The sequence below is a fragment of the Sebastes umbrosus genome, chromosome 11 (genome assembly GCF_015220745.1).
Source record: "Sebastes umbrosus isolate fSebUmb1 chromosome 11, fSebUmb1.pri, whole genome shotgun sequence".
NCBI classification, from domain to species: Eukaryota; Metazoa; Chordata; class Actinopteri; order Perciformes; family Sebastidae; genus Sebastes; species Sebastes umbrosus.
The window spans coordinates 12,288,876-12,316,475 of NC_051279.1; the positions used below are offsets into that span (position 1 = coordinate 12,288,876).

Sequence of the window (27,600 nt, forward strand, 5' to 3'; positions counted from 1 at the left end):
ATATATACAGACCCCCAAATGTCCTCTATCACTTATTTTAAAGAATATTTTTGATATTTTTACTGTGGCTCTTGTTTTTTTTTTTCCTTTTTATATTTATATATATATATATATATATATATATGCATATATTTTCCCTTTTTTTCTTTTTCTTCCTTTTCCTCATAACAAAATAAAATAAAATAAAATATGGATTAAAAAAATGGAGTGAAAAATAAATTAAATAAATAAAAAAATAAAAAAATAAACAAATGAATAAATAAAAAAAGAAAGAAAGAAAGAAAACTTAAAAAAAACCCAACAGGGTCTTGGTTTTCATCGTTTGGATGCAGGGAGCTAAGCGGAACTGTCGCTCTCCAGTTCCGTGACCAGGTCGGACATATTTGACGACGCACCACCAATGTCAAACGATGCACACTTCGCATCGGCTCCGCTGACCTCCGGGTTTGTTGTTATTACATTGAGATAACTGCTTTGTATCAGATACAGAAGAGCACGGGTTGAAGCTAGTATACAGTTTGTTCTGTCTCGGACTCAGCGGGTGAATCTAACCGGACAAGATGCGTCTCTCGCTGCTCATGTTGATCTCTCACGGCCGGGTGGCCCGGAAGATGGGTCTGGGTCCGCAGTCCCGGATCAACATGCTGCGGAACATGTTGACAGGTCTGGTCCGACACGAGAGGATCGAGACCACCGCGGCCCGAGCTGATGAGGTCCGCTTCTACGCGGAGAAGGTAACCACGACCCGGTGATAGCTGATAATTAATTACTAATTGATGAACTAATTTCTGTTAATTAAGCTCACGTTTGACCACTTATATTAAGCCAAATGAAAACAGTATAAAAGTTACATAAAATACATATTTCGTCCTGAAATGTTGTCAGTGTGAAGGATCAATATCTATATCGATACCCACCAGGCATTTGGTGAAGGTTTTTTTGTCCTTAAAATATTGGAGTGGAAGAAGAAAAGTCAATAATAGAATAGAAATAACAGCAAAACGGTGCTTTTTTTAAAGTCCAGTAAAGTTGTGGGAGTGTTTTTTTTGTTATCTCTCAGGAGATTTTAATATCAATCTGTTCAAGACAGAGAATCATCCACAAACTGCAGCATTTCTTGTGTACTTCTTCTTGTTGTTTAACTTTTGTTGTATTTTTAAAGTTGTTAGTTTAGATCTTTCTTCCTTTTTTGTTATTGTTTTTTTTTCTCCTGGGGTTGGTGGGGAGGTCGTTTGTATAAACCTGTGACTTCTTGACCTCTCCTGACACATTTCTTGTTTTTTTTTCATTGACTGGATTTTGTGCAGTTTTATATTTGTGCAAATAAATAAATAAAGCTTTAGTCCAGAGCTGTGATAATCTCCACTTCCTTAACTAACCTGGACTAAATATTGAACAAGGTGTCTGCACACAACTACCTTTCTGTATATAATAAGTGTGATCAGTTTAGTCATTATTGAAAATGTTTGCACTGTGCCAACTGCTAGTGATTATAATGAGAGGATGGTTGAAGTATTCATGCAGAACCCCTGAGACATGGTCTGAAATTAACCTTTTTCCTCACCTGCCACTGTGGCAGGTCACTGAACATTTCTATCAGCCACTCATTTTTTTAGTCTGCCACTTCTGAAATCTAAGTAGAACACTGAGTCAGAGGTGCCAGACTGTAGAATTATGGAATATATCATGTAACCTTAATCCATGACTATATTTGGTATCATTTTACAGGTCCACAAATTTCATGGTAATTAGGTGATAATTAGCAAGTTACCTATTTGAAATTTCTTTTGAATTACTGCCAAATTATCCCAATATTTACCTCAGAATTTATTGAAAATTATTTTTATTATAAACATGATTTAGTAATTATATGCTAAAATAGTATATAATCGTTAAAGTATTAAATAAATTACCAGCTATTGAGAAATAGCGGAATATAATTATCAAATAATGTTGATAGTAAAGTAATTTTCAATAAATGTATAGGTAAATATTTGGTTAATTTGGCAGTAATTCCAAAGAAATTTCAAATAGGTAACTTGCTAATTATCACCTAATTACCATAACATTTGTGGACCTGTAAAATGAAGTGTTACCATATATTTAATTTAGGCTTTAAAATTGCTTTTTAAAAATAATATTTCTTAATATAAGGAAAACCTGTCTGCCATGGTGGCAGGTGACCTGAAATGTTCACCTGCCACAGCCAACATTAACCCTGTTATTTGATCAGGTGGCAGGTGCTAATTTCATTCCCTGCCCTAAGACCTCCTCCAGGATGCTTTAGGGTCCCTGGATCTAGAGTGACAATTACTGCGCCACCTGACAGCTTGATTTTGCTCTGTCCAAAAAATGTTCATCCCACAATGTCTAACTTTATGTTAATAATATTATATTTTTATATGAGGACGGTCTAAAATGCAATATATTCTGATTTAAATTCCTCTTTCTTCCACACACTCTGACTGAATGTATTTTCTTGCTTCGTTTCTCCCAGCTGGTTGACTACGCCAAAAAGGGAGACACCGATGAGAAGGCGATGAAAATGGCCAGTTTCTGGCTGACGGTACGTGTCGGCAGCTCTTCTCAACTTTTGTGAAGATACAAGCTGTGTCACTCTGAATGTAAAACCTGTTATCGTGAAGTCGTTTTTTAGTCTGAGTGTGCTTCTTCTTCTCTTCAGGAAAAGGATCTGGTCCCAAAGCTCTTCAAGGTCCTTGCTCCACGGTTCGAGACTCAGTCGAACAGCTACACGCGGATGGCACGCATCCCAAACAGACAAAACCTGGACAAAGCTAAGATGGCCGTCCTGGAGTACAAAGGCAACCCTTTCCCGCCTCTCTATCCTGTGAAGAAAGAGAACGAACTGACACTTATCAATCAGCTGCTCAAAGGCTACAGAGAGGAGATGGCACAACAGTTGTCTGCAAAAGCTTAATTAGAACCACCCTGGCGTTGGATCAGTGATAGCGGTCGCTGGAGGATGACGGTTGGGTGCTGAAATGCCTCTGAAGAGTCACTAGCAGATGCTGCAAGTTGTGGCTCATAGACACTGATTCATTTATTCACCGAAAAACAGTTCAAGAGCTCCAGTGTCACCTGAAGACAAGAATATTTCTGCAAAATGTTTATGACTGATTATGTAATAATAAATGTTATTTCTTAACAGAAGTAAGAGATTTTCATCTTATTTCTCTGAACAAGATTTGGCCAACACAACAGCAGTGTGAGAGGAAAACATGCTTTTCTGGTACACATTAAAGGGGTCATTCACATGCGCTTCTTTTAAAGGTGTTATGGATAAAAAAAATGTATGTAGACAAATATTTAAAAATGAATACATCCACAGAGCCTTTAGAAAGGTGCTGAATAAAAGTATGGCTTTTCCTGAAAAAAATTATGACTTTGAATTAATCATTTAAAATTGGCGGGTCCAAAATGAATGTTTTGTTTATTTCTGTGGAAGATATCTGACATTTGATTCCCACTTCTAACAAAGCTTGTCAATGTTGGTATCACGTGGTATCTCCGGGTCGTCAGTTAGTGTGGAAAAAACGGATAAATGGCTGAGTTTGATGGTGCCTTGCAAAGACTTGTTGTGAATTAAATGCAACATATAGTGGCTGAATGTTATCAATAGCATCTTTAATTATGGGGACTTGTGATACAGATTTTTTATTTATTTTTAAAAAGTGGTCAAAAAAAAATCAAAGCAGCAGATAAGAGAGATCCTGACTTTTAGTCCTTAGTATGGGTCAAACTTCAAAAACACTGGATCCTACATTTCCAATAACACAACTGGATAGCATCTTTCATTAGAGCCCACCTGCTTCGTTCAGAAAAAAGTTAATTTAATTCGGTGAACTACGCAGAAACCCTTTATGACAAGTCAATGTCGGCTGTGGAAAAAGGTCTATTATGCTGTACTATATTGTCGGAATTTTTAATTGTGTCATCCTGGTGGACAAACAATAAAACACACCTGACCATATAATGCTTTTTAAAAACAGAAGCACAAGTCAAAGACAAAATTTGCAATTTGTTTGACTACTGTATTGGACTTCTGAATTCTGAACTGAACATCACAAATTGTTACAGAATAATGTAAGACGTTTGGTGGCGATTAGCCTGAAAAGCCATTTACAAATGTAAACCATTACTGGAAAACAAGCACAGACAGGCGCAGTTTGTTGCGACTCTGCACTTCAGCAGTCACAGGGTGGGATACTGGCAGGGGCTGTGAAATAATTAGGCTAGCCTAGATCAGATTGCGACCAGCCTGGAGTCTGTCCCTGTGGTGTTTTACTTTAATGGAGTCTTGTAATGAGAACAGATTCTAAATATGATTTACGGATATTAGATTGACTCCTTTGGACACATGCCCTTGTCCTAACTGGAACACAGACGCTTTTGCCTATTAAGCCAAATAACACACACACCCACACGAGCCCTCTAATAAAACCATATTTTTTATTATTTTTGGCAAAAAGTGTATATGTACAGCATATTTAGAATTGTCATTTGACACCATTAAAATGCATTTGAACAGTGCTTTAGTGATGTGCTCTTAACCAGATCGCTCTGAGTAGCCTAAAAGCTGTGCTGTTTTCTGTCATGCATACATAATCTCTTTTCGTCAAGTGTCTCAGTCCTGTAATTGGATGTCAGTAATATACACAAGGTCGAAGCAGTGATACATTTCAGTCAGCCTGTCCGTTAGTCGAAACACCCCGGTGTCCTGTTCAGTCGAGTCATGGCAACCATAATAGGCAACAGCAGACAAAATGGCAAACGTGCCAAATATAAACCGGACACAATCAGAAATAACGACTAGTACTCTAGTTCAAGTATCATTACACCTCTGACTACACTCTTACAGGTTACACACCACAGTCCTAACATCCTACAGTACTCCATTACAGTGAGATTGTCATTGATTGACTATAAGCTGAGTTCCACCATTATTTTACAAATCAGAAATCAATGAACGCAGCCAAGATAAAACTGGTGTCCTTTCACAGGTCCTTTTTTTTTAGTTTCTGAATTGCAGGAAAACTCAGCTTCAGTGACACGCTTACACGACTTATCAACTCCAGCAATTCAATGTTAAATCACGTTGACTGAGCATGACACGTTCCCCTAAAAATGTCCGGACAGTCGATGACGTTTTTCAGACTGTATTTACAGGTGTATGCGTCTGAAATACTACTCGTAAGATGTGTGAATACAGGTTTCAAAGCAGTCTTATAAGGTGACATCATCACGAATAAACAGACTAAGACCAGGAACATTAAAGTGCTCCATGCAGGACAGACAAAATGTACAGTTGTGTTGCCGTTTTCACAGTTGATCTACAAGGCTTTTTTTTTTGTTATCGTCATAGCTGAATGTTAGGGGATATAAAAACTAGTATTATTTGAACATAAAGCCAACAAATATTCATGTTTCAGGTTCTAGACAGGGGTGAGGATGAAGTTACTCGTATGTTTAAAAAAGGCTGCTCTTAAATCATGGATGTGTTGTAGTTGAAAGCCAAAGAAAATTCGGTGTACTGTGGTACTCCAGTAACTTGAAAATCACCCCTGTCCTTGTGCTGTATTGCATCAATACATTCACCAACGTCTACATACACATTAAATGACATTTTTGAGCAGGCATATTCTGCACTCCAGTTAAACCAACACAGGTTTCATGTTCCAGACAGCGCAAGTTTTGGATTGGAATAACAATTTACAGAATTTATCCAGTCAAAAATATACTAAAGCCTATTGTATGTATTTACAAAAGTATAGATTTCAATACACACAATAAGCGAATATTGTATGGTCACGTGGAGTTACATATATCAGCTTTTTTTGGACAGGAAATACGATACAAACATGCGTGTTTTACGAGTACCTAGAAGTGCCCACAGTAAACGTGACATTTTACATTTACACATCAGCATATCAATCCAGAATAACCAGCTGCAATGAAGGCATATAAGAATATAAATGAACCCAACAAACTCCATATAATATCTATGCTTTATCAAAATGTGTCAAACATAAAAAAGTCTTTTTTTTTTTTTACATGACTTGAATAAATGTAAATGGCATGAGATTTTTTTCTGATGGTCACAGCACCAACTGGAATTTAATGATGTGGAAATAAAACTATATAGAGTGGTAGCTCTCTCCAGTTTTAGCTATTTACAAACTCCTTCAGACACACCATCAATGCTTCATGAATTTTTGAATAGAAGTATTTCAAGAATTTTGTTCATTTCCGCACCGTGCACAGCTATCATCCTATTGCTCTGGCTACATCCACTTTGTCATCTTTCTCCCTGTGTGCCTTTTACTGGTCAACATCAAATATTTATTGCTTCTTTATTCTTTAACAAGCTCAGCACTCCTCCTATCTCACAGCTATTTCCCCCCTCACTCCTTCATTCAGGTTGTTTAGATTCACAGGTGAAAAAAGGGATTCACTTTTCTCGTCTCTTCTTCATCCATCCAAACTTTTTATTTTTTTGCGGCGTCTTTGAACATCTTCATTTCCACTGTGCCTCTTTTCTTTACGTTGTATTGTCATTCTGTCCATTCCCTCCATGCCTTCCACCCATCTCTGTTCCGTCCTGTCTCACGCCTTCGTTCCAAACCCTCCTCCTCCTCCGCTCTGCATGCTGAAATACTCTGTGAAGGAAGGGAGCCGGGGCGGCAGCGGGGGCGAGCGTGCGGACGGGCGCGGGGGTATCGGAGGCGGGGGTGGGGGCAATATCGCCGTCAGGTCAGCAGCAGTGGTAATGATCTTCTGCTCGCTGTTCCTCGGCACCTCGGGTCCTTTACGGGCCACTGTCTCCTCCACCGTCTTCACCGGGTCCTGGAAGGGAGAAGGTGATTGTTTTACACCTTTGACCTGGTCTTGTCCTCTGGATGTAGGTTACGGTGTAATGAGGTCCTTGCAGACAGCTACACCGGACTATACATCACATTTTGACAGCTTCCTCTACAGCTCAGCGATGCTATGGTGGTTTATATAGGTCAGAGTAAATCACACATGTGCCGGGTTTCCTGACCTCCAGAAACTGACCCTACTCTAAATTAGTGTTTACTGTGTGGTAGAGATTTTATGTGGGCCTGGGGGATGTGGCTGAAATCGTTATGTTTTATATCAATATACACATCGCAATATGAAAAATGTATGCAAAATCTATGGCAAGTAATGATCATTTTCATTATTAATGTATTAACTTTTTGGTCTACAAAACATCAGAAATCAGTGAAAGATTTCTCAGAGATCAGGGTCACATTATCAAATGTCTCATTTTGTCTGACCAACAGTCCAAAACAAACATGTTCCATTTAGTATAATATATGATAAGGACAATTACTTTAAAGATTAACCAATACTGTTAATTGGTCCATTTTCTGTTGATCAACTAATTGACCAATTTTTTTTGTCATAGGAATATAAAACTAGTATTACATTGCAACTCTACAACCAGATTTACCGTGTTGTGGTTGTATGCCTCCACCAACAGCCAAGTTTATATCCATGTCTGTCCAAAATGTCACCACTTCATAATTTTATCCTACTAGTGCAGTGCCTGTTGGTGGCGTGCCCGTTCGGAACGGGCTGATTGCTTGGCCCCAAGGCAGTGCTGCTTGCAGCAGTGTTGAGAACCACTCGGTGCTCGTTGACTCCAGGACGACATGCTCATCTCAGTCTGCAGAGCCCTGAAACCCGCTGCTGAACACAGTGCCATTCACTTGTTTATTCAAAGTTAATTAAAATTCAACGTGTCGTGAGTCCAAATTGCACCAAATTCGACAAGGCACTCTATGGGGTCCCCAGCAATACACCTGCCAAGTGTAAAGTAGACCAGATGAGCGATTCTCGAGATATGCAAAGGATATACGAGAAGACAGACAGAGATTCCTCGCTTTATAGTTAGATTACACATTTGTGTGAAATTGTGGAGCATCTGAATTCTTATATGCAAATATATCAGCTCTTGAGTTATGGCCAAAAAACTGTTTTATGAGGTCACAGTGACCTTGACCTTTGTGCCAAATTTGAAGAAATTTCCTCCAGGTGTTCCTGAGATATCACATTCACGAGAACGGGCCGGACGGACAGAAAACATAATGACTCCAGCTACGACTGTCGCCGGCACACAGGCATAAAAATCACACAGCTTTTCAAAGCAACGAACAGTGTTCCACTGTTATGCATTACAGTGTATGAGAACTTTAATGTATGAGATTTTTAGGTTGTAACTGGCTCAGTTTTAAAGCTTGAGTAAAGATACTGGTATCATATGAAACTACAAAACCTAAAGAATCAATTGGGTTGTGTCAATGCAAGTAATCACCTGCAACTACACTTCCTTCACTCAAATAAAGACAAGACTGAGTGACTACTTGACAACAAAGTGGAGAGATTATTATTACCCTATTGATACCACGGCCACAAAGGCCTAGTTGCAAATCGCTCTGTTTTATTGTACTTATATTTTTAGCAGCCACTCTTGCATGGTCTACCCAGCGTCTTCCAATTAGATGTCTGCAGTAAATGCAGCAATTCTGGTGTTCGGTTTCTAACAAGAACCAGGAGATGTAAGCACATTAAGCCCTTTAACACCGGCCCCAGGAAAGTCAGACAATTAGTTTCTAAGTGGTAGTACTAGCTTGTAAAAGACTTAATGGCTTACATCAGAACATCAGAACGAACTTCCTTCATTCAAAGACACTTTCAAATGTAAATTAAAGAGTTGCTTGTTTTTTCTACTGCACGTTTATTATATTTTGGGCTATTTAATAATGCCATGTAACTTTATTAATTAAATTATCTTTAACTATTGATGCGTTTGATTCAATGAACACTTTCCTTTCCTTGTCTTGTCTCGTCTTTCCTTGTCATGATTTTGTGTCACTTGTCATGCATTGTGTCAACTTTGGGTCTCTCCTTCGTGTTGTATTATTCCTACTAGTGTCTGAACATTGTTTCAGTGAAGCTGGAGATTCAGAGCTTTTCTTCTGTCACTCATTTCTGTGCAGTATGAAAAAAACAACAGATTTGAAATTTCCCCGAGCAAGACAATTCATCACGGCAAACACAACGCCTTAATTTGATCTTGTCAAAGTTTCCATTTAATCATTAATTCCTTGTGCCCAAGTGTTTTCATATCAGTGCGTGTGCTATGTTACGCTGTGCTTACTGTCAGTCACCTCAGGAAGAGACGGCAGTTTCCGCCAAAAAAGAATCCTCAAAAACATGTCCTCGTACAAACTGTATTGTTACACTGATGCTGTCTAATTTGAGGCATCTTTGTTAGATGAGACAGCAGCTAATTTCAGGCTAGGTTTGATACACTAATGTCTGTATTTCAAAACTTAGATGACTCTAATTACATATAGCAAGCACTGCAAAATGTTTGGGAGACGATCAAACTGGATATAGTCACACATACAATTCTCACTCTGACGCTTGTATTTACCTTTAACCTGTTTCTGCGCCATCCTTTACTTCACTTGCTCCTCTTCTACTAAGCATGCATCCATAAAACATGTAAAGATTGACTCACTGATTGGATGGAGAAGAGTTCAGTGAAGTTAGGTTGAGAGTCTCCCAGGAAGGAGCCATTTCCGTAGGCATGATGGGGGAAACTCTCCGCCCCCTCGCCTGCTTTTGGACTGGACAGCAGGATCCCAATCTGGGATGTCCGAACATGATATGGGAAGTTCTTATTGGCTGCTGAGGGTCGTGTGATAACCTAAAGGACAAAATGATGAAAAGATATGATGATTTCTGCTGATTTATACATATATAATCAATGTATAAACCATAAACTGTGTATAAAGATGGACGACATGAAAGCTCCCCAAAAGTGAAGCCAAAACGTCTCTATCGCCCCCTGGTGGCTGGCTGCAGTATATGTTATAAATCCCGCCCCCTCCATGTTAGCGGATGGGACATGGGCCAAACTAAAATGTCAAAGTACACGTCAAATAAATTTCCCCAAAGATGGTTTCTGTCATTTGAGTTAGTTCTTGTCACGCTGATGGATGTTCAAGTGTTCATTTTTCTGCTAAGTTTGGTTTTAATTAGTTATTTTATGCTATAAAAAGGGGGTGAGACGTCATGATTGACAGCTGCTCTGAGTGAAGTAGTCGCGCAGCCGGAGGCTCGGTAATTGTACGAGAGAGGAGATGTAACTTTAACTTGCCATAACCGTCATGAGTATGTGTAATAGAACATGTGTCAATTTGATAATAAATGTAGTTATAGATCTATTATGGTTAGTTGTTGTGTCTTTATAGCCAAACAGCTACCGTGGTGCTATCGTAGCAGCTAGGTGCCGAGCTGCCGCCTCGCTCAGCTTGTGATTGGCTCAGGTGGGTGTGTGGGCCGGACGGCTCCAAATGACGTCAAAATCTCAAGATTGCAGGTCCCGTATCCCGGATATTTTGGCATCACTTTTGTACAGTGGGAGGAAGTGGAGATGCATCCTCGATCTATATATACAGTCCATGATATAAACTATGTTTAGTAGCTAACACATTGCCAGAGCATATAAGGTCCAAGTGAGAAGTGAGAACTGCGAAGCATGCAGTGAGCAGGAACTTGAAAGGAAATTTGCGTGAGCGGTACGGCCCATCAGTACAGAACAATGTGTCGAAGGTGAGGAAGAGGTAGATAATGATGTGTGGAGGAGACAATCAGCATGTGGCAGTTATGAGTCAAGGATAGTGAATTATGTATGACTGACAGCAGCAATAATGACTCTTGAATAATGTGAACTATGTAGAAGTGCAAGGGTCCGCAAAAGCGTGGTATGTCTGTGTGTGTGTGTGTGTGTGTGTGTGTGTGTGTGGTACGAACGAGGAAGACGAAGTGAGCGTAGAGATGGATGCCGAGCTGAATGCCGTTGACGATCTTCTCCCGCGCCCAACGAGGAATCCCAAAGTTGGCGATCAGAGCCATAACTGGCACTGCGAAAAACCTGAGGAAGACAAGTGAGTAGATTTAGGATAACGAAAAAACACATTAAAAGAAAAGATGAGAGCAGAGTTTGATGGTGATAGAGAGAGAGAGTAGAGACAGATGTAAAGCACACAGAAAGATAAAGATGGAGAGGAGAGGGGGGACAGAGATAATGAGGCGGGAGATAGCGGCAGAAATGCAGAGATAATATTAGTCTCTGTAATCTACACTTCATTTGAAGCTCATGCTATTACGCCCAGTGACTGAGAAGTGTATGTCGAAGAGTTTTTCTCAGGGTTGTTTAAAAAGGAAAAACACTTCCCAGTACAAAGCTTTAAACTATCTAGCACACATATATGGGTGAATCAATTATTCTAATAGAAGAGACCTCATCAGACATCATCACAATTATCTTATCTGCTAGTATTGCACGGAGGCTGGGCACACAATGTAGTGTAAAATAAACAACTTTTTTCATTCCCGGACCGCTAAAGCATCAGCTATCTCGTGCACTTTTTTACAGAGCGGCATAAATTATTCAAATTAGAGAGACCTCAAACAGAGAAATATGTATTTTTCTACTCCTGCAATCTCGCTCAGGTGCTATTATCCACAGCGAGGGCAGAGTAGGGATGGAAGGGGGGGGAGCTGTGCAGGTCTCACCATAGTGTGTACGTGGTGAAGAAGGGGATGTAGAAGGGCTGTTTCTCAGGGTAGTGTTTCAGAGAGACCAGCACGGCATAGCAGAACCACACATAGGCCAGCAGCTGCAGGCCCATCAGTCCGTAGCCAGCTGGGCTGTCGTAGGCGTACAGCACCTCGCCTGGGTCAAAGAACTGGCACGGGAACATGAGAGGTTATGCCAAAAGGGGACATATCATGAAATACTCACATTTTCAATGCTTATGCACATACATCTGGGTATCTGGAGTGCCTACCAACCCACAAACTTTGAAATAAGACGACCTAGTTAGTTTTTTGTGGGCTGTCTAGATCAGAAAACATGTGATTCAACAAGCCATTCAGATTTGGCTGCCCTTCCTGTCACATGCAGGCTCATTAGAATATATCGCCCACAACTTTGTGGGCGATATATTCTAAGTGTTTCAGACAGAGGGTGAATACAGGTATATTCAGACAGACAGTATGAGAGCATGTCCTACCAATGCTAGGCTTCAACTCATTCAGTTTAAGGTTGTCCACTGGCTGCACTTTTCCAAGACCAAGCTGAACAGAATCTTTCCCCTCTGTCTCTGCTATTTGTGACAAGTGTAAATTGGGTGACGGGACCCTAGGTCATCTTTTCTGATCTTGTCCCAAGCTCAAAAGTTTCTGGGATGACATTTTTCATTTGTACAGTAACATACACAGCAGACAGCTAAACGCTGACAGTCTCTCTGTGATATTGGGTTGCTCCGATTACTCTTTGACTCTTCCCCCAGCATTACAACAAGCCCTCATGTTTGGTATGGTCAAAGCAAATCGAAAGGTACTATACTGTACTGTACTGTATTGTATTATATTGTATTGTGTTGTGCTTTGATCTGCCAGGATTTCAGTTTTCTGGCCGTCGTCTTGGGCCTTTCTCGACCTCACTTGGTCTTAGTTCCATGGACTCTTTTCTGGACTATTTCTGATCTTCAATCCACTTGTGGATATTTCATTTGTTGTATGGATTGACATGCACATGTGCACTTTTTCTGTGAGCTGGCAGATTGTTTGTTTCGTTCAATTCTGTCATGTCTATTTGTTTGCGTTTGTTTTTTGTATTTTAAAAAGTAAAAATCTTCATAAAATGTGTAAAAAAACAAAAAACAGACAGTATGTGCAAAAATAATGTGTATTTTGAACATCAAAGCATGTAAACATGTTCTAGTAGAAACACAAAATACAAGTATGAACCTGGAAATGAGCACGATATGTCCCCTTTAAACAAGCTTAAACCTTTACACAAAGTAGAGAAGAAGCATCTTTTGGCTCGACTACACGTTGTGCCCTAATTACAAAGATGGATTGCTGGTGTTTCAGCTGAATCATGGCGGTGACCGAGCCAAAGCTCAGCTTGTTGTGTTCTGTGTCAGTCTTTGACATTGACACTCCACAACTGGGTCATCGGTATGTGTGTGCACAGGTTTGTGGGTGTGTGTGTGTGTTTGTGTTGCACCTGTGCTTGCATCTACAGACTCTAGATTGCATTTCACAGTCCAGTGACTGGATAGCGTCGGCCATACAGTGTTACCTCTTGCTACATAATGCATAGTTCTAACGGCTTGGTGTGGAGCTTCTTGGGATCCAACCAGCCAACCGAGCCTGGCAGATTCCCAGACGGCAGGCCCAGTACCAAGAACACTCCTCAACTCTTTATTTCAGTTCCAATTGTAACCCAGTTTGGCGTATTTTTAGCAGGAGCTCCCCTGAGTTTTGAGCTCTTTAATAGAAGGGACCATGTAAGAGGGCAGGCGGCAGATAAATTACACTGCTTCAGATCCACATATTGCAGTGTGAGAAATGGCTATAGGCTTCCAGTGTTAAATATAGCATGGATACTTCCACTGCACTATCCCCGCTGGGTCATTATTGGGCTGTATTCAAAGACTGTAATCCACGGTCCCTGTATGTACCATCATTGCATTCAACTGTGCTGGAGCCTCTGCAGTATGCACAGATATATGTAGCTGTAACACTCCCGAGTGCCTAATTAATTCATAAACTCATGTGCTTACATGCTATAACATCATAGCTGCTACAGAGACGCAGTACAAATTAATGAGAGTGGAAATATCTGAGTATGTTGATGAGTAAGTCTAACTTTCCAATCAGGAGACCTTAAAGAAACAGACTATGATTTATTATCTCAGGTGTAGTAGTGAGTGCTATAGTTGGGAGTTGCCTCGTTGTTTCTATTAGGATACATAATTTGTAAAAAAAAAAATTAAAAAAAATTAAACAATCAACTTGTTGCCTATTCATAATTACCAATGTATCAATGTAATTAAGTGACCTGACAGAAAAAGCCATTACAGCCCGCGTTGATCTGTGGGCTCGACTCTCCCATGAATATTTATGAGATTATTAAAAAAGCCAAAGAGAGCAATAAGACGAGCGCAGAAGATACTGAGTCAAGTCAGAAATCATCTCCAGTCATCCTGGGCGTAATTCAGATGGTACTTTCAAGTCACATCTGGATTGATGTATCAGAAGTGTTCACATATTTTACTAGTTTAAAACATAAAAGAACCAAACAGTAGACTTTGCTCTCAGTAACTGCTGTCAACGTATTCTCACACAACCGTTCTTATTCCTCCTTTTTCATTCGTTTTCCTACGAATGTTCAGCAACACGTGTCAATTTCCGTTCGTTACATGCATACAGTAGTTTCAAAATAAACCTCTGACTTCACAGGAAACAACTTGCTTAGGTTTAGGCAACAAAAGTACTTAGCTGGTTTAGGAAAAGATTGTAGTTTGGCTTAAAATAACCTCCTTAAGTACGCAAGTTATATGACAAATACATTAACGCTGACTTCTGGTTTCACACGGGGTACGAACAGCAGTCTCCTGGGCGAAAGTCAGGGTATTTTTAACCCGCCCATCCACCCAGACCTCCTCCCTACGCAGCGCTCTTTATATTTCCTGGTTCAAGATTACATGGATTACACACAAGTTGATTTTGTGGGATATACACGAATTACAGTGCATTACTTTTCATTGGTATAGCTACGAACGGTGTGTTAGAACAGCCTGCTACTGTGCAGATGTTTTTGTTAGTGTGAAAATTAAGGCTGCCACTAAAGAGTATTTTCACTGCTGATTATTTCCCCAACAAGGCAAAAGTTAGCATGGCTCACATACCCCCGCTCACCGCTTGACCCCTACTAAAGTAGGGCCAACGGTTTTGCCCTTTTGGAACCAATGGAATTAGTCTATTAAGCACAATGTAGCTTGTTATTAGCTCACCTTCCTCAAGTCCAGGGTGGCCAAAATCTTAGAAATTTTGGGCAACCTTGACTTCTATATGAAAAATTCATAGATAAATGAATAACTAAAATAACCTAGCCCCAGTCCATAGACTGTATATAAGAGGTGGATGTAGTCACCGTGACTTCACCCATTGGTTTGTGGACTACCGCTTTGAAGCCTTGAGTTCGGAATGTTGGCCGTTGTCATCTTGTTTTTTTGCAACCAGAAGTGACACGAGAGGGTGGAGCTAAGCACAACCGAACGCTTAATAAGACATTTTTAGGCGACCAAAATATAACAATTAACTTTCATGAACACACTGTGAAAGGGTTAATGTTTCTAAGACGCGGACAACACCCAGACCGGACAACGCCGTGGTAGCGACCTGTCAATCACAAGGAAGCCATGCCCTAAAGCATCCCCTGCTTTATGGTCTATTTTACTCTAAATGGGACCATAATTTACTAAATGAACTTCAATCTGTATTAAAGAAGACTTGAAACTAGCGATGAGACCATAAACTCATGTTTACAATGTTTACTGAGGTAATAAATCAAGTGAGAAGTAGGCTCATTTTCTCATAGACTTCTATACAATCAGACTTCTTTTTGCAACCAGAGGAGTCGCCCCCTGCTGGCTATTAGAAAGAATGCACGTTTTTAAGGCACTTCAGCATTGGCTTCACATTTCAGACCCAGAAGTTGCCCACTGCCCCAGTGTTGACAACAGTGCAGTGTGTGTGTGTTTGTGTGTGTTGTGTTGTGTTGTACCTCTGCCTCGTAGATGAAGAGGATGACGTAGGTGATTGTGTAGACGGTCATGTAGATGCTCAACTTAACCGACCCACTATGACTGATCCTCGCCCTGACACACATTTACACACACACACACACACACACATAAAGAGGGTTAGCGGAAAATAAGAAATAAATACACACACAGAGATACACAGACGGAGGGAGTAATGCATGGAAACACACACACACACACAAAATCACAGATTTGGTTGTTTACACACAAAGACAGCTTAATCTAAAAAGCAGCTATTCAACAGCGCAGCATAAAGGAGGACTGGTGTGCTCAGCTCTGAATTTTATAAATATAAAATGGCTGTAGACCTTTTCACGACAGGCTGTGAAAAATGCTGTCCGCACTCACAAAAGCAGGAATTAATGCTTCTTCCTTTTGCAGTCAACAAGCTTTTTCAAACATCCTTTTGCTCTGACTAATTCAACAATACACACCAGAGAAAAATCAGAGTTGTTGCGCAGTAATTTCCAAACTGTCAACTTCTCAGTTACTGCAGATAAACAGCCATAGTTTTAGCTGGATGGTGGTGCAGTTTTAAGTTTATTCACCTGGGTTTTAAGAGGGTTTAATAAGTCTAAGAGATCACAGGATCTTCTGAGCCCAGAGGAGGATGTAATCCAAAAGTCAAAAAAAGCCAGCTTAAATCTTGCAAGCTCAGTTTTCACTACAAGAGTTCAGTCTGGAAAATATCCACAGAGATTCAACCGAGCCCGAAGCAGGGCCAAATCTTCAAACTGTGAGCAGCGGTGTAGATGATGACTCACCATGAATCAAAACCGTGTGAGCTGCCATTTCATTTAGCTGTTTCTCGCATATAGCTGACTCAGAAACCAACATCTGGGGATAGCTTGGCAGAAAGCTAACAGAACAGCTGGCGTGTTTGATAACTGGACGTTCAAATGGGAACTGTAAAACATGAGAGCACTAAATCATCTACTGCAGTGGTTCCCCACCTGGGGTCTGGGTCCCTCTTAGGGGGGTGCCAAAGATCACAGGGGGGTGCGCGAGGATTTGTCTGCTCTGAGGTTGTCCAATTTAGATTCGAACATATATAACTAAAAAACACAAAAGACATGTCTTTTTTGCTACTTAATAGTAGGGCTGTGTATTGGCAGGAATCCGGCGATACGATACATATCATGATACAGGGGTTACGATTCAATATATTGTGATATATCGCGATTTTTTAAATCTAATTTTAGGAAAACTGTCATAGTATAAAGAACACATCACCATATGCATAAAATCTGAGTAAAAATCAGAACAGTGGGATCTGAGAGGGCGCATCTCTTTGCAAGTGAAATAAAGTATTGACTGAGTACATTTTTGCATTTAAACTATTGATTAAAAATCAATGGACTGTTTTTGAAAATCAATACAGTATCACAAAACATAATATCGCGATATTTGATTTTTTTTCAATATTTTCTTACACCCCTTCTTAATAGGCCACATTGTGTTTAAACACATTATTTCTGCACTAATATTATTTGTATTATATTATTAGTAAAATCGGCTCCAGCCCCCCCCCGCAACCTCTAACAGGATAAGCGGTTGCAGATGATGGATGGATTATTAGTAGAATTATATTCCAGTGGTGGCTCCGAAGGATTGTTTCAGACTTGTGTGATCCAAACATTTCCAATAACTCCAGAGCGTTGTAAAGTCCAAAAGTCCACATCCAAAAAATTACAACATGTTTTTATCTAACAAAATATTCTGCTTCAATCCATATTTGTTGGTGTTTAGCCTTTCAAAAACAACATTTCACTGTGGTAAAAACCTGTTTGCTCTCCCGCCTGCCGCAGCAGGGGGCACTGACAGAAAGTTGATTTATTAAAAAATGTAATACGCTGAATCGCTTTGCTCAAATTGAGGATTTTGTTTGAGGATTTGTAATTTCTTTTACGGTGATGACATCAGAAAAGATACAAGTAGGGAGGGCTTCAAGGAAAATAGGTCAGGTACCAGTGATCTATTGTGCAGGCTATCTGAAATGATGCCTGTCACAAGCAAACGTCCACTAAGCCTTGCCAGAAAACAGTGAGCGAACCAAAAATGTGTCAGCTGGCTTTGCAGGTCAAAAGGTGACACACAAAAACAACATAAAGTTCAGAGCAGAGCAGCATCCATCTGTCACATTCCCCTGACATATCAAGTGTTCAGCCACACTATCACACGCAGCGTACTAACTGGCTTTTTGAGTGACACCTAACATTGTCACGTCGTGAGATACTGTTATGACTGTGACAGCGAGGCCTGACAGTGAGAGACAGTGGCAGCATAAACACGCCCGCACAAGGTGACAGACTTGCATAAAAACAGACACACATAGGCTTGACGAAATACACACATAAGCTGCAAAAAAAAAAGGTGCAAACCCCCACCTGGTGACGGTGAACCCTTTGCCCAACAATATGAGCATCAGAAGGAACACCAAGAAGCTGACGGAGAACAGTAATTTCCCTGGAGACGGACAGAGAGGAGTGAGACAGAGAGAGAAGACAGAGGGGGTAATTAGGTTGTGGTTTCAGAAACTGTGATATCAGATGGGAAAGATAAATTCAGGTCGTCACACACACGCAGAATCATGCATGAAGGAACCGACGCCCATCAAACCAGCTTCTTCACCGCACACACATCTATCATCGTCCACTCATTCATTCAGCTCGGGCAGCGAGTGATTTTTCCAGTGCAGAGGCAGTGTCAGTCAGTCAGTCGGCGGCTGATGCGGGAGAAGAACTCACCCAGTATTTTCAGGCTGCCGTTGCCAACTCCATCTCTCGCATACAGGCCCCAGTAGACACAATGGAACAACAGGCTGAGCACTGCCAAGTAGAAAAAGATGCAGGGAGGAGAGAAACGGGAAGAGGAAAAAAAGGTTAGAAAAGAAGGAGACGTCAGAGAAGAAGTAAAGAAATGCTAAAGAAGAGAGGAGACGGTAATGAGGAAAGAGAAAGGGCAGGGGGTAGGAGAATGGGAGAGAAATGGGGAGTAGAGACAGAAGAGAAGAGGAATTGATAAAAGGAGATGAAAAGGGAGCAGAAGGCTTGAGAGAGGAGAGGGAGGAGGAGAATATCGGGGTGGAAGGACAATCGAGTAGGGATTTGAAGAGCAAGCGAGAGGGAGGAAAGTGAGATAAGGGGAGGAGGGGAAAGGAGGACAGGTTGAGGAGATTGAGGGGTGTTCGTCAGTAACGGCATGCTCCACTGAACACAGTAGCGCAGCACGGCTGTTTGCAAAAGAAGTTCCTATTCAGAGGCTAATAAGGGCGATAATATCTCGATGCTTGTAGTGGGGATTAAGGTATGAGATGCTGCAGCCGTGTGAGGGACTCATTGTTGTCCTGTGTGTGTGTTACAGCATAATGTGTGTGTGTGTGTGTGTGTGTGTTCGGGACAGAAGCTCTCACCCTCCACACCTGCCGCCGTCATAAACATTTTGTAGGTTGTGTGAAGAAGCTGTCTTCCCTTCAGATTGTCTGCAGGGAAAAAAAAAACAAGAATGAGATTGCTGATGGAGATGTGTGTGTGTGTGTGTGTTGGTGGGGACGGAGATAAAAAGGATGGAGATATGCTAACAGATGGCAAAGGAGAGCGAGAGAGGTACAGAGAGAAGAAAGAACAAGGGAGCGGGCCAGATAAATGGGGGGAGCGACTATTAGTATGCATCCATCTTGTGTCTCTAGATGAGACCTCATACGTCTTCTCCTTTCTCTCCCTTTAAGCTGTGAAGAAAAATGTTTTAATGTGTATTTAAGCAGCCAATTTTACTACCAAAACACTTGTGCAAACAGAGGTGGCCCGGGGAAATATTTATAGGGGGAGGACGGGTCATAAATGCTCACACACACTCACAGCTGCCCTGTATAACCGCAGGCTCGGTCAGACAGACGTCGCTGGATCCTCCTCAAAGGTACGCTCTAATGGTGGCTGTCAAAGGAACATCTCTCCCAAAAATGAAAACTCTGTCATCTTCAATGTTTTATAACCTTTTCCCATCTTTCACAATCTCCATGTCCATGTCTATGACATTGTGAATATTGTTTTCATTTGGGTAGAAGTAATGAAATAAAAGTCCCTTTAGACCCGCTTTCTTCTGTTTGTACAACGTTGTTATTTTTATGTCCTTTGTTTGACTTTAACTTGTGCAAATAAATAAAACTCGAGCCTCCGTGTCAGCGAATACTCAAAATGAAGCTGGCAGATGCAACATGCACATGGGGAATATAATATATACAGCAGCAGCGCATTCAAAGCCTTGTCGCGATCTGCATGAAATCACAAAAAGATTTCATCAGAATTCAAGAGTCAAAAGATGTATTTGCACCTCATTTCAAAGCTTTATTCCTCTGCAGTATGGCAAGCAAAGCAAGAAATAAACTTCGCCTAACCCTGCATATTTAAAGTTACACTACCGTTTCCAATTTGAATACATCTGACTACAAACACTTGACTGACACTGAATTTGAAGCTTAATATTCAGATTCCTTTCAGTTTAAAAAGGATCAGTTTACCCAAATGAGGTAAAAAACTAATATTCTCATGTACCTCTTGTGGGATCTACTCGTACAGAGTTTTAGTTTTACTAGCCCAGATTTAATACATATGTATCTCAAATTCCTGGCTAATAAAACCATTTGCATAGCTGTTCTCAACCTGAATGTTGATTAAATGGATGAGAGAGAAAAAAAGATATTTTTGTTACACCAAATCTTATCAAATTGTTTTTGCATTTTTTCTTTGTTGAATACTGGATACTTTCATCTCTTCAGGCATCTAAAAATCCTTCAAATAGGAACTCTGAGAAGGAAAAATGAGTCTTTGGTCGAACCGCTCAGGTTCATAATTTAAACGCACAGTATGTAATTTCTGCTGCTAGAGGTCTCTCAATCAAAACAATAATAAAAGACGGACTTTGATGACGTCGTGAAGTACAGTAGCGTGGGATCATGGGAGTTGTTGTCTTCATTGTTAAACAACCACCATTGCCAATGAAAATCTATCTGACGTTTATTCACGTTATATCATTTCATTCTAATGAAATAGCCACAGGTAACTTTAGCTAATGTAGCATTAACTTGCTAATTTACCATTAGATGAGTCGACAACCCATACAGCTAACGTAGCTAACGTTGTGGCATGTGGCGAATTCAATCGTGGGGTAGCCCAGCGCTGTTTCCTTCTCGGGTCGTTCGGTTCATCCGTACGTTTGCGCTTTATAGGGACAGCTTCGACGACAGAAAGCGCATCAAACGGAAATAAATAATGGTGCTCCTTCACGAGTGAACAAAACAAACAATAGTGAATAATAGAGTGGCTCGTCGACTTTCTTCCTCACTCTCTGACGTATCATCTGGTGTTTCCCCGGAAGTTAGAGCAACTAGAGGGGGTAAAGGAGATACGACGCCATTGACAGGCGACCAAATTAAACACAAGTCAACAACATTTTTATTTTAATACAAAAATGTTATATATTATACCTTTAAAAGGAAGGGGACCACTGCACTAGGAAATATGTTTTTTTGTAATTTAAGTGAATCAATCCTTTAACAGTTTGGAAGAAGGAAGAAATACAGTATGTAGGAAAAAGCAAGGAACGACACTGAGCGGTAAGTCATTCCTTGGGCTCTTGTTCTCAGCTGCTTCAGGTTATTTGAGCTGTGACCTTCATGTGACGAACTCGCTTCACTAACCTTAAGGCTACCGCTACCTGCTCCATTCAACCGTTCACCTTTACACGAGAACCAAACCCCACTCTCGCTGTCCTCTCTCTCCTGCGTTCTATGTTGCTCATGCTCTGATCTGACAAACTCACAGCCCCGAGAAAAAAATAGGCACACGAGTCCCCCCTTTTCCTATCAGAAGAAACATGAGAACTTACTCCAATCCCATCAAGAAAACATGTAGATTTTATAATACATCTGGAGAAAAGGGCACTTAATGACTGCTGCGGGCTCTGAATAAATTGGCTCGCAGAAGAAGAGGGAGGAATAGAGATACAGGTAAGTGGAAAAGACAGTACTTTACTTACAGGCAAAGTAGCAGGAGAGCACGAACACCAAGGAGAAGATGATCAGGAACGTGATGTCCGTCTCCAAGATTCCTGTGAATAGGAAACAGAATAATTGATGTGAAAGAAAGATGAAAAAAAAAACAGAGGAAGGTGCAAAAGAAGTTTTGAGAGAGGAGGTGGAATCAAAACCAGAAATTAAAGGAGTCAATTAGGTTCAGAGAACATCAAGGTGAAGAAGTGAGGGGCATTAGAGAAAGAAAAAAAGTAGAAAAATGAAGGGATGAAACATCCAGAGAGGCAGGTACGTGATGGGTATATTGGATTAGTTAAGAAACAGAGAGACAGCGTTACAGGTGGAGGAGAGAGAGAACATTGGAGATGTAGGAATAATTCATTTAGAAGCTCTTCTTCTTTTCATCCCTTCCTCTCAGTTCATCTATCATCATTAATTCATCCAGCCGTCCCTTCATTATTGTAATTTGTTCAGTTCAGTGTGCTTTATTGGCCGTGCTAAGTGGTGTTGGCTTGTGCCATCAGCGATTCCTTCCATAATCGCTCTCTTTCTGTCTAATCACTCTTACCGAACTCATCTGCAGAAAAATGCTGCGTCCAGAAAGACTGGCCATTGGTCAGCTTCATCTCGTACTCCAGCTGCAAGCCATCGCCCTGCGAGAGACGAGAGAGGAGGAGGCGGGTGAGACAAAAATGCATCTTGAGATCTGTTCAAAATATACATTAAAGCTTATAGTTGTACTGGACAACTCTGCAGGTTGAAATACACGCTTTAGATATATTCTTAAACATTATTCTAATGGATTTTGCTTTTTCATTATAAACCTGTAGGGAGAGAACAAAAATGTTAGCTGGACTAAAAAAATCTGCATTTTACAGTTAAACTGTATGAACCTCAGAAGATCACCAAGACATTTGACATTCATAGAATATTTTCACATGAGAACAATTTCAAGAAATCATTTAAATCCTACTGAAATTAAACTGCATATTTTTTTGTCTGCTACAGCTCTGTAAATCACGTGCGAAAAATAATAAAATCATCGACCAAAAGGGAGAAATTATATATAATATATTTTGTGATTTCTTGGTTTCATGATGGTGCTACCTCTCTTTGCATTAATCTGTCGGCATACTTTTAGTTCTCTGTCAACGTAGAACTTCTGGTTTATGTTTTTTGGTACCAATACATACAGCCGTGTCTGGAACCACAGCCGATTAGACTGTCATCAGGCCATTAAATGTCCGTTATCAGTGGCTCATAGATGTTTGTTAGTAGGGCCCTGCTACACCCAATAGTAGGTTTTGTCATCTATTCACATGGTCAATCGCCGCAAGAAAGAATAAAAGAAGACGACGGCAACCTCTAGCGACAGTAGTAATTATGACAGCTTCAAAAGTGGGAGTGAGGCGCTGAAACTATATGTGGAGTGGAGGTCGGGGGCGATGGATGGGACACAAAACACAGGGCATCAGGAGAGCGGGGTTTGAATCCCATGTAAAACTAATGATGTGTAGTTAAGTTTTACTTTAACTTTTAAAACATAAAAATATAACTTATTTATTTTATATTTATTATTATTTATTTTAAGCCAAAACAAGATGTTTCTCCCTAAACTTAACGAAGTGGTTTTGTTTCCTAAACCTAAAGAAGCTGTTTAGTTTGTGTTCAAAATGTAACATTTTAATGCAAGTTTATATGTGAGAACGTGTTGCTTTTAAGTTTCACTTTCACAACGTAGTAGGCCCCTACTAACCCACATCTATGATGGTTATAGTGAGCGATAACACACATTTAATGGCCTGATAACAGTAGAATCAAGTGGGAACCAAAACCAAAATAAAACTTGTTTTCTTTACCTCACTTTGTCTGTTAACATGTAAAGCAAGATAATGAACATGCTGTTTCCACAAAAGGCTTTTTTGTTATTTACCAAAAGAAGCCAAAGTTCTCAAAAGTTAAAAGTTAAACAGCCATACAAAAACTTTGCAAAAAAAAAGAAAGGAAAGTTAAAACTGTGATTTAAATCAGGAACTATCTAAAAGATTTAATAGAATAGGAGAATGACTGATACTCGCTGCTATTCAGTTGATTCCAAAAAAAGTATTGAAGATCAACACCCAGCCTTATTAATAATGTTGATGTGATGACTAAGCAAGTAGAAGCCTTTATTGCTCTGCACTCAGAGGGATCAAATACAATCACAGCAATGCAGCCTTCAAGACCAGGAAAACAGAAATCTAAACTATGTCACCAAATCAGGAAAATTACAACCCCAGAGGACGTCTAGTCTCATATCACAATGTCAACACATCACCCTGCTTTCACTTCTACACTCAGAAACCATGCAACATATCCGTACACACATTCTCACCTACTGTAATCTGTCCCTGTGACAACATTTGGCCAGTGAGTTCAAGGCAGGCTGTTAAATTAGTGTTGATAATTTTGGCGCTCCGGCTGCTGTCCGCGGTGCTGATCTAAGGCTGGTTTGCAGTATGAGAGTTGCATGGTGAGCCTCTCCATGGTGGCACAGCAGTTGTCTGCTTTGCAATTGTCTGGAGTGGTTGTGTGCGCACGAGCATGAGCGTGCGCTTGTGTTTGGGGCGAGAGCCCAAGAAAAAAATGTTGTACCGGGGCCAATCCCAATTATGTTACGCTGCTGCTACCACAGCTTTAAGTTTAAAGAAAAAAAAAAAGTCCAGATTTCTTCCAACATTTCCTGTTACAAGAGGAGGAACATGTCCAAATCCTCCCTGCTGGTCTAGCTTCTCAGTGTAATTGTGCCATATAGTCAGTTGGTCCCCCAGCTGGCCTGGAAGTGCCTCGGGATCCCCCAGGTGTGTGGAGAAAGTAAGTGGAGGAATAAAAAAAAAGAATCTAGGTTGCTCTGCCTACTGTGCTGAGAATATATGAGAATATGACCCAGATTAAAAGGAAGGAAGGAATGATGGATCATAACCATAGCAACAAAGTATTCTCTTTTTAAAAAAATCATTAATAGTTAGTGTGAAGCACTTATCAATTATTTGTTGGGCTCATTATAATTATATGCCGATCAGATATAATTGTCCTACATTGCAATGTTATGAAAGAGTGTATAAAGAGAATATTTGGGTACGTAAACATGCAGGAAAGGAAAAACACCGTGGTGGAGATGAACGTACCTGTGTGTTAAACTCCTGTTGGAATGATGCTAATTTTTGACAGTCGCACAAATAAAAAGTGTCAAAGTGAAAGTGAATTTGGGGAGAAAAAAGTGTGGTGGGGAGCAGAGAACAAGAGAGAGGGGACAGAGATGGGTTGACAATCAGAGCACAGAGAGCTCATTTCACACACACAAGTTCAAAGCCGATGGTTTGCGCTTGTTGCGGTGGAGCGAGGGAAAAGAGAGAGAGAGAGAGAGAGGGTGGGGGGGTGAAAAAAAAGACTTTGATTTCATTTGGCAGCCTGAGACTCCATCTCACTCCCTCCATCAAAAAAGGGCGAGAAGCATGGAGCGTGCACTGCCACAAAATCAATACAGACACAAAGAGCAAGGAGACAGAGATAAAGAGAGCGATAGATGTGGAGAGGGAGAAACAGGTAGAGAGAAAGCCAGAGTGAAGAGACAGGAGCACATGCAAAGAGGGAAAGAGAGATGTATGCATGTGAGAGAGGAGAGATGAGGGAAGAAGGAGCACTTCACACAGCGGGGATTATCTCTCGGTGAGACTGACGGGGACTCGCAGGATGATTTTGGGGGTTGCTTGTTGGTTTCAGGTGTAAAAGTCATCCACTTCTGATATACTGTACTGACAGATCACACTCTGAATGTGCTCTAGTCTAACCCAAACACCTGTGCAGTCTTGTACATCTTTGTGCTCCCCTGGGCTGCTGATAACTGCATTTAAAAAGCACTTCTGAGAGTATTTCAAGAGTGTGGGTGTGGAGAGTTTAACATTATGCTCATATGTGATTGTTGGAAATGCCATTCCAAAACCATGGAGCATTAAAGGCAATTTATTACTGTACTTTTCAGTTTTAAAATTAAAAAAAAAGATTAGTCAAATAAATCCTGACTTTTAGTCCCTAACATTTAATCTATTCTACATTTCCTATAATGCAACTTGATGACGTGTTTTCTAGGGCTGTCAAAGTTAACATGATAATAACGTGTTAACACAAATTCGTTTTAACGCCACTAATTTCTTTAACGCAATTAACTTACAATTTTTTGGTTGTCACAGGCTCAGTTTTAAAGCTAGAGTGAAGATACTGGTATCATATGAAACTATAAAAAAACCAAGGAATCCATTGGTACCAACCATCCCATAACATACTAGTTTGCATTGAAGGAGCTCCAAACTTGCGTTAAATTTTGGCAAGGAAAAATTGGCATGGCCATTTTCAAAGGGGTCCCTTGACCTCTGACCTCAAGATATGTGAATGAAAATGGGTTCTATGGGTACCCACGAGTCTCCCCTTTACATACATGTCCACTTTATGATAATCACATGCAATTTTGGGCAAGTTATAGTCAACTCAGCACACTGACACACTGACAGCTGTTGTTGCCTGTTGGGCTTCAGTTTGCCATGTTATGATTTGAGCATATTTATTATGCTAAATGCAGTACCTGTGAGGGTTCCTGGACAATATTTGTCATTGTTTGGTGTTGTTAATTGATTTCCAATAATAAATATATACATACATTTGCATAAAGCAATCATATTTGTCCACTCACATGTTGATAAGAGTAATAAATACTTCGATTGACAGCCCTAGTGTTTTCATTAGACCCTCTCTGCCTGGCAGACGCCAAACATCTTTCAAACTTCCCACTTTTAGATTGAAAAGCAGGCTTTCTTTCTCAGACTTGACAAAACTCCTCCAAAGCCAAGTGTCCCTTCAATATGCAGCTATAACAGCCTCCGCCTCTCTAGGAAGGCTTTCCAAAAGATTTTAGGACCAGGCTGTAAGGATTTGCTCCCATTCAGCCACAAAAGCATTGGTGAGGATGCAGCACTGATGTTGTGCTGTAAGGCCTGGCTCGGGGTTGGCGCTCCAGTTCATCCTGAACAACATCCTTGACTTTTGTTTTTTTAAAGTATTGCTCAAACAAATTAATCGATTATCAACATAGTTGGCGATTAATTTAATAGTTGAAAACTAATCGATTAATTAATTGTTGCAGCTCTAGAAAAGACTGCATGCATGTAACAAGCGGAAACTGACACTTGTGTCACGTGTTGCTCGACATTCGTAGGGAAATGCACGAAAAATTAGGAATAACTTTTCGTAAGATATCATACAAACCGTTGTACGAGGATACGTTGTTGTATGCTGTAGCAATAAGATTTGATTTACATAATCACTTAATCAAGAAAATAATCACCATATTAATGAAAACTGTAGTTGATAATGAAAATGATTGTTAGTTGCAGCCCTGACAAAGTGTATTTTAACATAATATTCAAGCAGAATCACACTCTGAAGCATTGCATTGTGTGTTCACACTGTGAGCGACACAATCTACAAATCATAAGGTTTGTTCATTTCCTATAAAAGTGAGTATCTCTCCCAATAGACTCCAAACACTGTCAAATACTCCTGTTATTGTTTCTTATTTATCACATTAAAGAAGTGCTATGTTTCAAGTCCAAACTGGCTCCCCATCTGGCAGCGAATGATATGATACGGATCCTTCTTCCGACTGCGACTGTGTTGAAAGTCTTTATGAGAGATGTTGGACAAAACGCAGTAGATGTGGGAGTGTTTCTACACTATTTGTTCTATAAAGATGAGTCACCTGGCCAGTCTAATTTCAGCGCTTCCCTGCTGAGGTAATTT

General features: G+C 40.3%; 2 protein-coding genes across 2 annotated transcripts in view; one reads left to right on the forward strand and one right to left on the reverse strand.

Annotated features, from left to right (window-relative positions):
* Positions 1 to 333: 333 nt before the first annotated feature.
* Positions 334 to 3,175, forward strand: mrpl17 (mitochondrial ribosomal protein L17). The gene is made up of 3 exons (XM_037786081.1): positions 334 to 734; positions 2,498 to 2,566; positions 2,684 to 3,175. The coding sequence occupies exons 1-3, from the start codon at positions 561 to 563 to the stop codon at positions 2,936 to 2,938; spliced, it is 498 nt and encodes a 165-aa protein (XP_037642009.1). The 5' UTR covers positions 334 to 560; the 3' UTR covers positions 2,939 to 3,175.
* Positions 3,176 to 4,451: 1,276 nt separating this feature from the next.
* The window catches only part of tmem145 (transmembrane protein 145), a 50,481-nt gene continuing 27,332 nt past the window's right edge, over positions 4,452 to 27,600 (reverse strand). The window contains exons 6-15 of the mRNA XM_037786019.1: positions 22,337 to 22,421; positions 21,774 to 21,845; positions 19,153 to 19,221; positions 18,488 to 18,568; positions 18,128 to 18,206; positions 15,701 to 15,794; positions 11,635 to 11,807; positions 10,870 to 10,990; positions 9,572 to 9,760; positions 4,452 to 6,864 (exon numbers count right to left, since the gene is read on the reverse strand). Of these exons, the coding sequence (XP_037641947.1) occupies positions 6,625 to 6,864; positions 9,572 to 9,760; positions 10,870 to 10,990; positions 11,635 to 11,807; positions 15,701 to 15,794; positions 18,128 to 18,206; positions 18,488 to 18,568; positions 19,153 to 19,221; positions 21,774 to 21,845; positions 22,337 to 22,421 (1,203 nt within the window). The 3' untranslated portion in view covers positions 4,452 to 6,624. The remainder of the gene's footprint in view (positions 6,865 to 9,571; positions 9,761 to 10,869; positions 10,991 to 11,634; positions 11,808 to 15,700; positions 15,795 to 18,127; positions 18,207 to 18,487; positions 18,569 to 19,152; positions 19,222 to 21,773; positions 21,846 to 22,336; positions 22,422 to 27,600) is intronic.

Excerpts from the sequence above, each read along its gene's own strand:
- mrpl17 (XM_037786081.1), top strand. The coding sequence starts at position 561 with ATGCGTCTCTCGCTGCTCATGTTGATCTCTCACGGCCGGGTGGCCCGG. Across the intron at positions 735-2,497 it reads TCCGCTTCTACGCGGAGAAG|CTGGTTGACTACGCCAAAAA; the intron begins GTAACCACGACC and ends CGTTTCTCCCAG. Across the intron at positions 2,567-2,683 it reads TGGCCAGTTTCTGGCTGACG|GAAAAGGATCTGGTCCCAAA; the intron begins GTACGTGTCGGC and ends TCTTCTCTTCAG.